At 37.5% G+C, this 14,519-nt stretch overlaps 1 protein-coding gene across 1 annotated transcript in view; it reads left to right on the forward strand.

The window, feature by feature from the left end:
- The window catches only part of LanA (laminin subunit alpha), a 1,191,635-nt gene that overhangs the window by 1,017,947 nt on the left and 159,169 nt on the right, over positions 1 to 14,519 (forward strand). The window contains exons 52-53 of the mRNA XM_090391815.1: positions 1,307 to 1,594; positions 7,892 to 8,047. Of these exons, the coding sequence (XP_090247941.1) occupies positions 1,307 to 1,594; positions 7,892 to 8,047 (444 nt within the window). The remainder of the gene's footprint in view (positions 1 to 1,306; positions 1,595 to 7,891; positions 8,048 to 14,519) is intronic.

The raw sequence follows: 14,519 nt of genomic DNA on the forward strand, positions 1-14,519 counted from the left end.
AGACAACACAAAGACTTCTGGGAATGATGCAGAGGACAATGACTTGTAGAAGTAGGGAGATTCTTGTTTCATTATATAAGGCTTTGATTAGGCCACACATGGACTATTGTGCCCAGAATTTGGTCACCTAGTTTTCAGAAGTATGAAGAGATGTTGGAAAGGGGTCCAGAGGCGACTGACTAAGGTAGTTTCTAACCTCTGGAATGTCGAGTATGAGGAAAGATTGAAAAGATGTAATTTGCAGAGCCTGGTGAACAGGAGGAAGAGGGGAGATATGATAGAGACCTACAAGTTTGTAAGGGGTTGTTATAGGATCAATGTTGGAGAAGTTTTACAGAGAATAGTGGGAGATCAGGGGAGAACCAGAGGTTATCCCTGGAAACTGTATAAAGAGGGTGTGAGTAGGGGAGTGAGAGGCAGGTTTTTTTTGTGCAGAGTTGTGAATGATTGGAATGCCTTGCCTGACAATGTGGTGTCTGCAAAGAGTTTGAATTTAAAACATGGTATGATGAGCTGTCTGTGTGATAAAAGGACCTCCCAGGTGAGTCTTTGACTCCATGAGGTTGTGGGGTGGTAGTAATAATAATAATAATAAACTTGCAGAAAAGCTTTCACGTTCCTCTTGAAATTTGGTCTCTTTCAGTGAGGTAAAAATATAGAGAGCTTTTGCCTGAATAGTCCTTGTACTAAGAGGTATTCTTTTTTGATTATAATCCTCAATCCAGAGTGATAGAACATGCTCCATCTCAATCATTAAATGGCTTCTATTTCGGGTGATCTGCTTTCTTATAGAAGCAGTAGCAACTTTTCCTTGTTCTTTGTATTCTTTGCTCATATTTAATATAGTCCAAACTGTAGACTCGCTGTATCCCAGGTCTCACACAATCATTGTATTACTAGCAATACTTTCATGTCTCTTAATGACTTCCAGCTTTTTTGCGCGCTGCAGATTGATGGCAAAATATTTCGTGTAATGTAAAAAAAATTGTGTTAACTGAGTAATACTTGCTTAAAGCAGGAAATAGTATAATTTCACTCAATTGCGCTAACTGATTACTGCACATATCGAATTCACGTTAAGCAAGGTTTTCCTGTACATTTAATTCTGTTTGAAAAAAAAAGTATAACTTTAACAACATCTTTAATTCTGATGAAAACAAAATATTACCATTTATCTTTAATATAAATGCTAATATTTTGATAGAGTATGATATACTCTATCATAGAAAACATTCTGAGTTACTGGTGTTCTGATTTTATAATTAAGTGATCAAATAAAAATCATTGTCTTTATTTTGTTTTAAAGCTTCAGCGAGATGTAAGAAATTTGAGATTTCATGGCTGTATTGAAGAACTTGAGTTTGGCAAAACTCCAGTAGGTTTATGGGACTTTGTAGAAGCAGAAAACAACAAGGAAGGATGTGTTGAACGAGATCAGCTAGTTATCTTGGAATCTTCTAATGGATTACGCTTTGATGGTAATGGATATGCAATCCTACCAAGAAAAAAGCATAATTTCAAGCAGGATGTTTTCGTCAGCATGAAGTTCAAAACCTATGCTAGTGAAGGTTTACTTTTCTTAATTGGCAAAAAGGTAAAGTAAAATGCTATATATTTTGAATTTTTGGATTGTATAAGTTAATTTTATTTTTTTTTAATTTTTCTGTTCTACTATAATATATGAGTTTCTTCATAATCATAATTAATTCTTATTTATTTGCATAATTTTTTTATTAGATATATCTTATAAATACTCATAATTTTTTTTGTCCTCCTTTTTTTCAAAAAGAATAGGACTTCGTTTCTCTTTTTTTTTTCTTTCCTACCACTTATTGCATGAATTTGGAATATCATACAATTTGTTCATTAAGAGTATTTCTAGACCTTCATGGAATTGACTACCCTAACAGTCATGTGAATGCATATATTAAATCATGATGCTTCACATCCATGTTACTAACATCAAGGTCAGCACATGGATTATCATTATAGAAGATTCACTTTATCACCAATGAACATCTTTAATTCTGATGAACCAATGGTATATTTCTAGCTTCAGAATTGGGAAAAGGAAAGTAACAGTGTGATTTAATTCTCTGTTTGACTCTCTTCCATTGTTGAGAAGAAGAATGCGAAATAAGAAAAAGCACATGTATTTTCTGATACAGAAAACTGCCTTAGGTAGACATTTCAATCCATAAATTATGTGAAGTAATTAAGTATATAAAATAAGCCACAGTTTATATGTGAAATAGACTCTAATTTCACAGAATCAGGGAGCATTATAAAAAGGATTCTTTCTTTCTTAACAACATTATTATTATTATCCTAAGACCTTCACAGAGTCAGACTCATCTAGGAGGTCCCTTTTGTCATACAAACAGCTCATCATACTGCCACACCTTAAACACATTCAAATTCTCTACAGATGCCACACTCTCAGGCAAATCCTCTACAAAAAATCTGTTCTCATTCCTTGCTCACACCCTCCTTAGACTACTTCCAGGGATGACCCCAATTTCTCACTATTTTTTGAAAAACCTCTTCAGTGTTAATCCTATAACAACCCCTTAGTAACTTGTATGTCTTGTATATCACTTCTCTTCCTCCTATCCACCATATTCTGCAAATTGCATTGTCTCAGCCTTTCTACATATTCAACATTCCAGAGATCAGAAACATATTTTAGTCAATCACCTCTGGACCCTCTCCAGCATCTCTTCATCCTTTTTGAAAACCGGTGACCAAATCTAATCACATTAGTCCATGTCTGGCCTAATCAGAGTTATACAATGTAACCAGAACCTCCTTACTTCTACAAGTAGTTGTCCTCTGCATCATTACCAGAATAATTCATTATGTTGTCCTAACAGTTGTGGCAATATTATGATTTATTATTATAAAGGCACCTTCATGGAGTCTCAAGACTCATCACAGGAGACCCAAACTATCCACACAATCCATCATACCTCTCTTTGAATCCATTAACAAAGAGCACTCATAACTGACTCTGGCAACCCATTCTACTCATCCACAACTTTCCAAACAAAAAATCCAGGCCTCACACTTCTACTAACCACACCTTCATTCATCTTCCAGGGATGTCTTCTTGTTCTTGCCTCCCTAGCCAAGTGCTTGCCTCTCTTGCCAAGTTGGTCAATAATCTATGCTCATAGGGCACATTCCACAGACCACTTGTCATCTTGGTCACTTGCCCCTGAATCTTCTTCATTGTTTCCTCATTCCCAAGAAACCCAGGAGACCTTTTGATCCTTTTGAAGCCCAAATAATTCCTGAAAGACTTAAAGAGCTGCAACCTTTGACCAATACAATGATACAGGAGTAAGTGAGTATGCACATGGCGAGGTTGTAACGAGCTTGTAAGAATGCTTTGACTAATTACACACCTAATTTTAAGGAGCTTACTAAGAAAATGGATACAAGGAAGGCCTCCACTAGTAAATAAGTAACTAAAATTATTGTTTCAGCTTTAAGATTATTCTAATTGTTCAAAGTGAACTTCATTTTATGTGTTTTGAATTAAACTTTTTTATTGCAGTAATTTTTATTAACCCTGTTTCTCTCTCTCTCTCTTTTCTATCTTTTTTTTTTATTTTGTTCCTCTTTTTTGTTGTCTCCTCTTCTCCTTTTATTTATTTTTGCCTAGTAGATCGTGAAGAGTCATGTTGTTTCCACTCCTGCCTTATAAAGAGGAATAACAACTTCCTTGTCTCTGCTTCTTAATGTGTTCCTCAACAGCTAAGTAATCTTATGGGCTAACTAGCAACCTTGGCAACATGTCCTCTAAACTTTAACTCTCTGTCTACCACCATCCCTAAATCTCTAGCTTTGTCTCTTTCCTGGAGTACAATTCCATGAATGTGTACACAGCATCTATTTATCCCAAAATGCATAACTTTACATTTCTCCACATTAAACTGATACCCATTATCTTTTGTCCTCTTGTTTAGCCTAGTGGCTTTGCAACCATATGCCTGGGGAAGGATTGTCCTAGGTTCAATTCCCATTGGCAACGTGAGGAGGTTAAGGATCTTCCTTAGCCATAGCCAAGTTAGCCAGTCTTGGGCATGGACAGCAGGATGTTTTCCACCAGTTTATCTGGGGTTTTTCATTGTGCAAGCAGGCAAACTGGCCCTGTGAACACACACAGATTACAGTCATGAGCACTACCCTTAGTGTTCATGACTGAACCATCATGAACCCCTCATTAGGGGACTCTACCCATCCTAAAGGGATGGATGAGATCAATCATTATCTTTTTCCCACACTGACAAACTGTTTCAATCATCTTGCAATCTCTCCACATCACCTTGATTATCTATTACACTACCTAATTTTGCTTCATCAGCAAACAACTGAATATTTCCTTTTAGGTTATTTCCTATATCATGTATGTATAAATTAAACAGTAGTGGTGGTCCCAGCACTTAACCTTGCAGTAGAGAACCAGCCACTTGCTTTTGTCTTGATTTTGCTCCTTCTTATACCACTTTTTGATATCTCTCCGGCAGCCACCCTCTGATCCACATTACCAGTGTCATATCGATCTCCATTTGTTCTAATTTGTGGAACAGAGTTCGATGTAGTATTCTGTCAAATGCCTTTGCAAAATCCAGCAGAATAATCATGTAGTCATTTCCTTTATTCAGCTCAGCTGTTACTCTATTATAAAAAGTTAGGAAATTACTAAGGCATGACCTACCCTTCACAAAGCCATGTTTCCCCCTCATACAGTGGAAGAAAAAATTAAAGTAGGGAGTATGGCAAGTTTGAAACATTGTGAAGTTTTCAAAGATAGTGTTACATGGGAGGATGAATGGCAAGCAAGGTAGCTTGCAGAGAGAGAGAGAGAGAGAGAGAGAGAGAGAGAGATGTGCTGGAAGAGGATTGTCTCAGGAATGAGTTGAGAAGCATGAAGGGAGAGATTACATGACTGGAAAAAATGAATCCAAAAGAAATCAGAGTAGGAGTGAGAGAGAGTTATGGGAATGATAGAAGAGGAGAAAATAGGAGAATCAGTAAAAGAGAGGGAATGAGAAAAATGCAAGAGAGTGCAGGAACCACAAATTAAGAGAGGACAATAGGTAAATAGAGGAACAAAGAAAGAAAGTGATAGAGGAGGGAGAGAAAGAGAGAGAGAGTAATACATGTGAGCAAGGAAGAAACAAAGTAATGAGAGGTGTGATGTATGGAGACTCGATAATCCATGGTGTGCAAGACAGAATAACCTGAGTAGTGTTAGTCTGGAAGAATGATATATAGTGTTTATAGTGTTGACTATTAGCAGTTAAGAGAGACGAAGGTTAGATGAGATGATTGTGATGGTGGACACTAATGACTTGAGAGGCAGTGTGAATCAGATGACAAGAAGACTAAGAGAGGAAAGATTGTGTGTATGTATATGTGTGTTTGTGTTGTTGAGGTATAATGCAGAGCGGTGGAGAGGAGCTTCAGTAATGAATAGTATAATAGCTAGAATGTGTGAAAAAAGAGGATTGGTATACATGGATGCTTGGAGGGGGATTTGAGGGCAGAGAGGAACTGCATGCGAGAGATCACTTGCACAGAATGAGGAAAGACATAGGCATCTGGAGAGAATCCTGTTCTCTGAACAAGTCAGTGTGTCAATACAGGTAAACTAGAATTATCAGGGTAAATGGTAGCAGGAGGTGGCCTCTTGTGGGAGTAGGTGCTTGGGAGAAATATATCAGGTAATGCTGAATCCAGTAGTGTCTGGAAGGGATATTGATAGGATTGATAGGTAAAACAGTGATAATGCCTTGATTCTTTATAGTAATGCCAGGAGTATCCAGAATAAAGAAGATGAAACGGAGATGCTGATAGCATCAACCTGTACAAAGATTATTGGGATCTCTGAGATGTGGTTGATGGAAGATCATATACTGGCAGGAATAGAAGTAACAGGGTATAGCAATTTTTGACAGGATAGGAAGGGAAAACGTGGTAGTGGAGTACTGCTTAAGACAAGTGAGAACTGACTTCCTTTTGGAGTAGATGATTTGTAGGGCATTGACACTAAAGGTTTTGAAAGCATATGGTATGAGGTAGAGGTGGGCAGAATAGGATATTTAGTGGGTGTTGCTACAAGCCAGGGAGCATAGAGGGTGAAGAGCAAGAGAGAGAGAGAGAGAGATGTTTAGGCAGTTGAGCTTGGCAGGTGCAAGAAGAATGATTGTTATGGGAGATTTTAACTACAGCAGTATAGATTGAGTAGAGGAAGATGCATGTAATAATAAGGGAATGGAATTTCTGAAATTCTTGAAAGACAAATGGTTTAGGCAACAAGAACATGGCATTCAAGAGTTTTAGATTTGATCATAGCATCAGAAGAGCTGATTATAACTGAGATGGTATCTCTGCCACCAATTGGAAGGGCAACTATGTGGTTTAGACTTGGAAGACAAATAGACATGCAGGAGTATCAAAAAGAAAGGAATGTATGTGGAATTATAAGCTATTGATTATAATAGTCTCCAATATCAACTTGGGGCAGTTCCCTGGAGAAAGGAATTGGAAGGGCAAGATATCATCAATACTTGGGAACTTTTGAAGGAATATTCATTAGCAGCAATGCTTGTCCACTGCATTCATTATTTTGTTGTAGCAAAAGTAATTTGGTGAAATATGCCCTCTCTTTAACAAACCTATGTTGTCCATCACAGAGAGCACTGCTATTTCCAACCCGGTTTTGTATCCTAGCTCTATCCAACCTCTCCAACAGCTTCATCACAACTCCAGACCCACATAGTCTATAATTTGAGGCCTCAAATCTTATCACCTTCTTTATGAAGCAGAGGTTTTGCCCTCCTTTGCAATTTTTCCTGCTGCAATACTATTAAACATGTTCATGATGGATGATTTTAACTCTCTGGACCATTTCTTAACGCACTTGATGATATCTCATTAAGTCTCCCTTGCCTTATTAACATCAAGTTTACTTAGTTCTTTAATACCTCTTGCTATCTTACTTACATTCAGGCATTCTTCTTCCATTCCCTCTACACTCAAGTTTCTTAAGATGTCACACATATAAGGATGAAACACCCTAACCTAATTAATTGTTCACAGAATATCTAAACTACATCCTCCAAAGTTACAAATCTAACATTTTCATTCTCTCTCTCTCTCTCTCTCTCTCTCTCTCCGATTTTTTTTTTTAATCACTCTCATATATGACAGGTTGCAAGACTTGAATCAGAGATAAATGATGCATGTGGATTATTGACATCATCTTACTATAATCATATTTTTTTTCTACTTGCCACATATTCAAAAAACTCTAGGATTTTATTGGCTTGATTAGCTAATTTTTTGAATAATAAATAACCAGGTTTTAACTTGAATAGATGTACATAATATTAAAAAATATCTGAATTAAACGCTGGTTATTTATTATTCATGAAATCTACTCACAGTGAAGAAGAAGCATAGAAGCAAATTCCTTTTCATTCTGCATGTTTGCTGCACTTACCAACCAAGACATCCCCAAGATGTGGTGATATGTCATTGACTGGCATTGCAGTATTCACATTAAATTTACTTAATTCCTTATACACCTCTATCTTGCTCACCATCAGTCAGTCCTCTTCCATTCTTTCTATACTCAAGCTTGTTGTGATGCTACGCTTATGAGGATAAAAACACCCTGATGAATTGCTCAATAAATGTAAGCCATTTGTCAGGGTTCTTGATCTTCATCCTCATTCATCTACAGCAGTTACCAGTACTTTCTTCTGCAATTTGTTTTATAAACACATATATCTATTTCTTTTATATAAATTAAAATGAATCCCTTTGATGTTTGAAATTGTAATTTGAGTTTATAATTGCCCACATATAATTTTTACAGGAAGACTTCTTATCTGTGGAACTGAAAACTGGAAGGATCTTCTTTAAGTATGAACTGGGCAGTGGTCTGGTTACACTAAAATCAGATAAGACATTTAATGATGGCCAATGGCACGTATTGGAAGTAACAAGAGCTGACAAAGAAGGTGTATTTAAGGTAATTAGCTTTATTTAAACAAATCTCTTTCTTTTGTCTGTTTAAAAAATTGTGTAAAATATTAATTTTTCATTACAAGTAATTAATAAATAAAGAATTTATTCAATTTTTTCTTTTTCTTTTCTATCTTTTTTTTTTTAATTGTGAACGCCTTTACTATCATGAAACACGAACAAATAGCAGAAGACAAAAAAAAAAAAAAATCATGAACTGTTCTAATAATTATTATTATTCAGGCCTCCATGGAGTCAAAAGACTCATCGTGGGAGGTCCTTCCTAAGAACATAAAGTCTGTCAAGATTCATCGAGGGGAGGTCCCCCCTTAAGAAACACAGTCTATCATACCACTCCTTAAACTCATTGACCGTTCTCGCTCTCACCACTCCATCAGGCAATGCATTCCACGGTTCAACTACCCTCCATGCAAAGAAACCATTCCTCATCCTCTTGCTCACAGTTTCCTTTCATAACTTCCAGAGATGGCCTCTTGTCATCACTCCTTCCCACTGTTCAACCAAGCGAAAGAACACCCCAGTGTCAACCCTGTAACCACCTCTCAACAGTTTAAAAGTCTCAATCATATCACCTCTCCTTCTTCTATCCACCAAACTCTGCAGTCCACATTCCCTCAGCCTATCCTCATAACTATCCTTGTACAGTCCTGAAACCATCCTTGTCATCCTTTCCACAGTTAATTTATCCCTTCAAATCCTGGGGACCAAATCTAAGAACAATAGTCTAAGTGTGGTCTGATCAGAGACTTATACAACAGAATGATAACCCTTTTATCTCTGCAGGTCAGTGTCCTTCTCATAATTGCAGCAATCCTCTGTGTTACCTTCACCACCTTTGCGATATGTCCCCTAAATTTCAGGTTTCTATCATTCATCAACCCCCAGATCTCTTGTCTCCCCTACTTCCTCCAGTATAATTCCTCCCATAGAGAATGCAGCATCCCATAGATGTTTCCCAAACCTCAAAACCTTACATTTTGCTGCATTAAATAGCTTATTCAAATCCTCTTGCAGGGTTACCACATCTGCACTATTACTAATAATCCTTCCCAGCTTCACATCATCTGCAAACAACTGAATATCCCCTTGCAATCCACTGGCAAGTTCATTGATATAAAGGTTAAACAATATAGGTCCTAGTACTGAGCCCTGTGGGATCCCACTTGTAACTCCTCTGCCTCCTTGAAACTGCTCCACCATACACAACTCTCTGATACCTATCAGACAGCCAATCCTGAATCCAGTTGACCAATCTGACATCCAGACCCATGTGCTGCAACTTAAATATCAGCTTATCATGTGGCACCCTGTCAAATGCCTTCACTAACTCTAAGAAAATTGCAATATATGTCTTTCCCTCATCTAACGTTCTTGTAACTTTATTATAAAAGGCTAGCATATATTTTGGATAGTTTGAAATTTCACCATCTACATGTAATATTGTTTATCACATGTAGATGGCTTCTACTTTTGATGAAAGTACTTCTACTTTCATCAAAAGTAGAAGTTTTTTTTTTTTTTTTTTTTTGGAATTCTCACTTGAAGTGAAAATTTATTTAGTCTTTAGTCATCATCAATTTCCCGATATGTATCCTCAAACAGTACACGAGATACTAAACTATGACAATACCACATGATTAAATTTTTCTTCCAAATTAATTTATCACTTGTTCTCTAATATTGTCATATTCAATATTTCAGTCTTCTGGGACACTTCTTATATAATCACTCCACCTAGATCTTGGTTTCCTATGGTCCTGTTTTTCCTGCCATCTTGGCATCAAAGACTTGTTTTGCTAAGTTTTCCTCTCCTTTTCTCTTTAAGTAAACATATGACTATAAACCTTGGATTAGCTCTTTTCACACATGATTCAATGCTAAAAATGATAAATTTATGCTAGCAATGTTAAATGGTAGAGTGATGCAGTGTAAAATGTTGGGGATGATAAAAATATGAATGAAAATCACTCATGATCAGGGAAACAGTGATGGTCAGAATGAAGACAGAAATGTACTAGAGCAGAGAGAGAGAGTACAGAGTGATGGTGTTGATGGGATGGCCTCAAAGATTGGAAAAATGTTGTGCTTATATACTAATGTACAGAGTATCACAAATAAAGGGACTGAATTTGTAGCATTGATCGAATCAAGTATATCTAAAAATAATTGGCATAAGTGAAACTTCCTTGACTGAGGATGATATACTATGATCATGCTCACCAATAGGTGGCAACATGGTCATATTCATTACAGTCGAATTCTCAGATGCTGTTACCAGGTCAAGCACTCTCAAACCCCTAGTATTTTCAATTACATGCTGTTGCAGATAGTTATCCCTTAATAACCGCATAAAACCCAATTCCTTCCTCCCGTGTATCCTCTCCTCCCTCCAATCAATGCTACCATAGTTGAAATCTCCCATAATAATTACCTTCCTTCCACTCATTTCTTCTATTTGTTTATGCATACTATCTCCACCATCTTTTCCATCACTTGGTCTATAGCAGCACCCAATTGTATATTTTGTTCTGCTAGCCTCAATCTTACACCAAATGACCTCAAATGTGCTCTTTTCTCTATCCTTCAATTCAACTTCTATTCTCCTTGGCTGCAGCTCATCAGCTATCATCAATAATACCCCACCCCCATTTTATTCTCCCTGTAATTCCTGAACACACTATACCCCTCATATTCAATCCCACTAGCTATATTATCTTCTGTCAGCCATGTTTCACAAATGCCAATAGCCTGTGGTCTAGAAGTGCCAACCAAGGCCAAAAATTCTTCCTTCTTGTTCCTAATACTCCTAGCATTAGTATACATGAATTGCAGACCTCCCCGTTAGCCCCATCCCTACCTTGATGCCTTATAGTAACTATCCCATTCTGATTTGTTGACCTTATTCGCTCGGGCATATTATACTCATTCATACACTCAACAGCCTCCCTAAGGTCTGCATATCTACCCCCCCCCTTAATAAATCTAGTTTCCCTGATTCTGCACATCCACTTCATTCAACAACAACAACACTTTTTCAAGTCTCCTTACACCGAATCCATTCAAATGCAAACCATCCATCTTATATAGATCCTTTCGCCCATTGAACTCACTCCACACACCACAAATTCCACACCACTCATCCTGCATAACCCATGCATAAAGTCATTTGAAATTATGGTGCTCCTTCTAAACTCTTCACTGTCATACTGCGGCAAAAAACTAATCATCCTAACTCTCTCACTCTTTTCTTTTGCTACCTCAAACAATTCATTCAGGTTCTCTATCATTTCCATTTTATCTCCCTTCAAATCATTCATACCTGCCACCACTATCATTTCTTTCACCCTTTGCTTTTGCTCCCAAATAGACTCACGTCCTTAATGGTTGCACCAGTTTGCTACGATTTTGTCAAATACTCTACTATCACACCTCGTACTAATGAATCTCCATACAGCACTCGCTCCTTCATTTTGTTTATGTTCGCAATCATACTCTTATTTTTCCTATCGTTCTTTTTTTTATTGGCTGGTACACTCGGTAGACATTTGTGCATATGCTCCAGCTGCCGCTTTGCTCTATGTATCGCTTCACTCAAAAGCGTGATCTCAATCATTGCATCTATCTCATCTTTTTTATTATCTGTTAAACCATTAATTTGCTCTGTATTAATATCATCATTCACACTTTTCTACATTCACGGCCTCACAGCTCTCTGGTACAACCTCGCAATTTCTTATCATATCGCTATTTTCTACATTCTGAAATTTGACAAAAATATCACACTCATGACTGAAATACACTTTAATTCCTCATTTTTCTTACATTTTCTATGCACATTCACTCCATTATCATCATCTAACCATACTCCAACCACTCTCCGCAAAGCATACATTTCACAGATAGTACATTGAATAATCTCCTTTATTTTACAGTTATCGAACAAAGATGGCAACCATTATTACTAGCCGCCATTTTCCTTCTTACCGGAGCCATGTGCACGCTTCTATCATATTTTATCCAATGAATAATTGAAACACCAAAAACACACACGCTAAGATATGAAAAGCAAACAAAATTACGTAATATTCAAGCAAAATTGTCAATGATAACTTAAAATAACACTTATCTTATCAGGAGCTCTCAACGAACGCTACAGACCACGAGACCCTCTAGCGGCATCAAAAAAAATATGGTGTTGGATGACTGGCGAGTCAAAGTGCGTGAAATTGCTGAGACTATAGGCATTTGAAAAGAATGTGTAGGATATATTTAGCATGAAGAATTGCAAATGAAAAAGCTTTGCGCAAGATGGGTGCTTGCACTTGCTCACAGCAGATCAAAAACGCACTTACATGAAAATCTCTGAACAGTGCTTGGAGCGTTTTAACAAGAATAAAACTGATTTTGTGCATTGATTTATTACTATGGATGAGACTTGGATTCACATTACACACCAAAATCCAAACAGCAGTCAAAACAGTGGACAGAAGCCGGTCATTCAGCATCAGAGAAGACAAAATCGGTTCTATCAATCATGGCATTGGTGTTTTGGGATGCTAAAGGCATTTTGTTTATTAATTATCTTGAAAAGGGTAAACCAATAACCGGGGAATATTATTCTGATCTTTTAACCAGACTACACAAAAAAAATTCTTGAGAAAGACCCAGTTTGCAGAAGAAAAAAATCAACTTTTATCAGAACAATGCACCTGCCCACAAAGGTGTTTTGGCAATGGGAAAACCAAGGGATCTACACTATGAATTGTTGGAACATCCACCATATTCCCCAGATTTGGCTCCCTCTGACTTTTGTCTCTTCCAAAAACCAAAACTCTTCCTCACTGGTCAGCGTTTTTCTTCGAATCAAGAGGTGATTGCAGCTGTAAGGGGTATTTTGCCGATCTTACTGAGAACCAGTACAGGGACGGGATAATGGCACCAGAGCATTTCTGGAATAAATGTATTAGTCTTGAGGGAGATTATGTTGAAAAATAAAAATAATTTTGAAATTATAAATTCGTATTTTCATTGTTAGGCCGAGAACTTTTCAGACTACCCTCATATCACCACGTATTTTTAAAGAATGTGCAAACAAGTTAGCCATATCCTTGTCCTGGTTATTTAATGAAAGTCTTGCAGTGGGGAATGTTCCTAAGGAGGGAAAAGAAGACAAAATAATCCACAAGCATGGTTTGAAAACAGAAGTTTCCAATTTAGACTGGTCTCCATATCTGCATTTGTGATCAAACTTTTGGAATTAGTTAGAAGTAGAATATAGGATTGGGTTCATGGACATAAGATTCTCTGTGATGGTCAACTTGTGTTCGTGAAGGGTAGGTCTCATTTTAGTAATCTGCTTACATTTTACGATAAGGTGACAAATATGTTGGATAAGGGAGATTCATATATAGTGATTTTCTTGGACTTTGCAATGGCATTCAGTAGATTACTACATGGTAGATTGATGTATAAACTGCAGAATATGGGATTAGATAACAGATTAGTAAGATGGATTGAAGATTAGCTTTCTGAAAGATAACAGTAATTTGTGTATGATGGAGCAGTGTCTTAATAACAGGCAGAATCTATTAAAATTCTTTTCTTTGCCCCTACTGTTTAACTTATTTGTTAATGATATTTCATGTGGGTTGACTGGGGATCTTCAAATGTTTCCTGATGATGCAAAGATAGGAAGAATTATCAGGAATAATGCTGATGTTAATTCTCATTGGGAAGATTTGAATAGGCTTTTAGCAAATGAATGGGGTTGCAATTTTAATATTAATAAATGCAAGGTATTACACTTTGAAATACAGAGATATCTACCCTATGTGTATATATATAAAATGATAAGCCTTTTTATGTAGCGTTTTTATGTCACGTTTTTTGTCAAGTTATTTGAAACATTTTGAAACTCAGAGGCTACCCTGAGTGCCGAGGCTTCAAAATTCGAGTCATCAGAATTCAAGGAGAACTGGCCTACCAGCCCAGAACTCGGGGGTGCCGGGGGGAACCCCCTTTCGAGTTTTCAAAATTCAAGTCATCAGAATTCAAGGAGAACCGGCCTACCAATCCGGAACTCGGGGGTTTGGGCGCTATAGGTGCCAGGGGAGCGGAACCCCCCCCTCTTCGACTTTTCAAAATTCGAGTCATCAGAATTCAAGGAGAACCGGCCTACCAGGTTTCGGAACTCGGGGGGGGGCGTATGCGCCATGGGGAGGAACCCTACCTTTCCAGTTTTCAAAATTCGAGTCATCAGTATTCAAGGAGAACCGGCCTACCAGTCTGGAACTCGGAGGAGTGGGAGCCATAGGCACCAGGGGATGGAGGCCCCCCCTTTTGAAGACTTGACACTCAGGGGGTACTCTAACTGTCGAGTCTTCTAAATTCAAGTCATCAGAATTCAAGGAGAACTGGCCTAACAGTCCGTAACATGGGGGGTGTCAGGGGGAAGATCC

This window comes from Typopeltis vanoorti, chromosome 4, assembly GCF_054136105.1.
Source record: "Typopeltis vanoorti isolate ZY-2024b chromosome 4, IOZ_Tvanoo_1.0, whole genome shotgun sequence".
In the NCBI taxonomy this organism is placed as follows: Eukaryota; Metazoa; Arthropoda; class Arachnida; order Uropygi; family Thelyphonidae; genus Typopeltis; species Typopeltis vanoorti.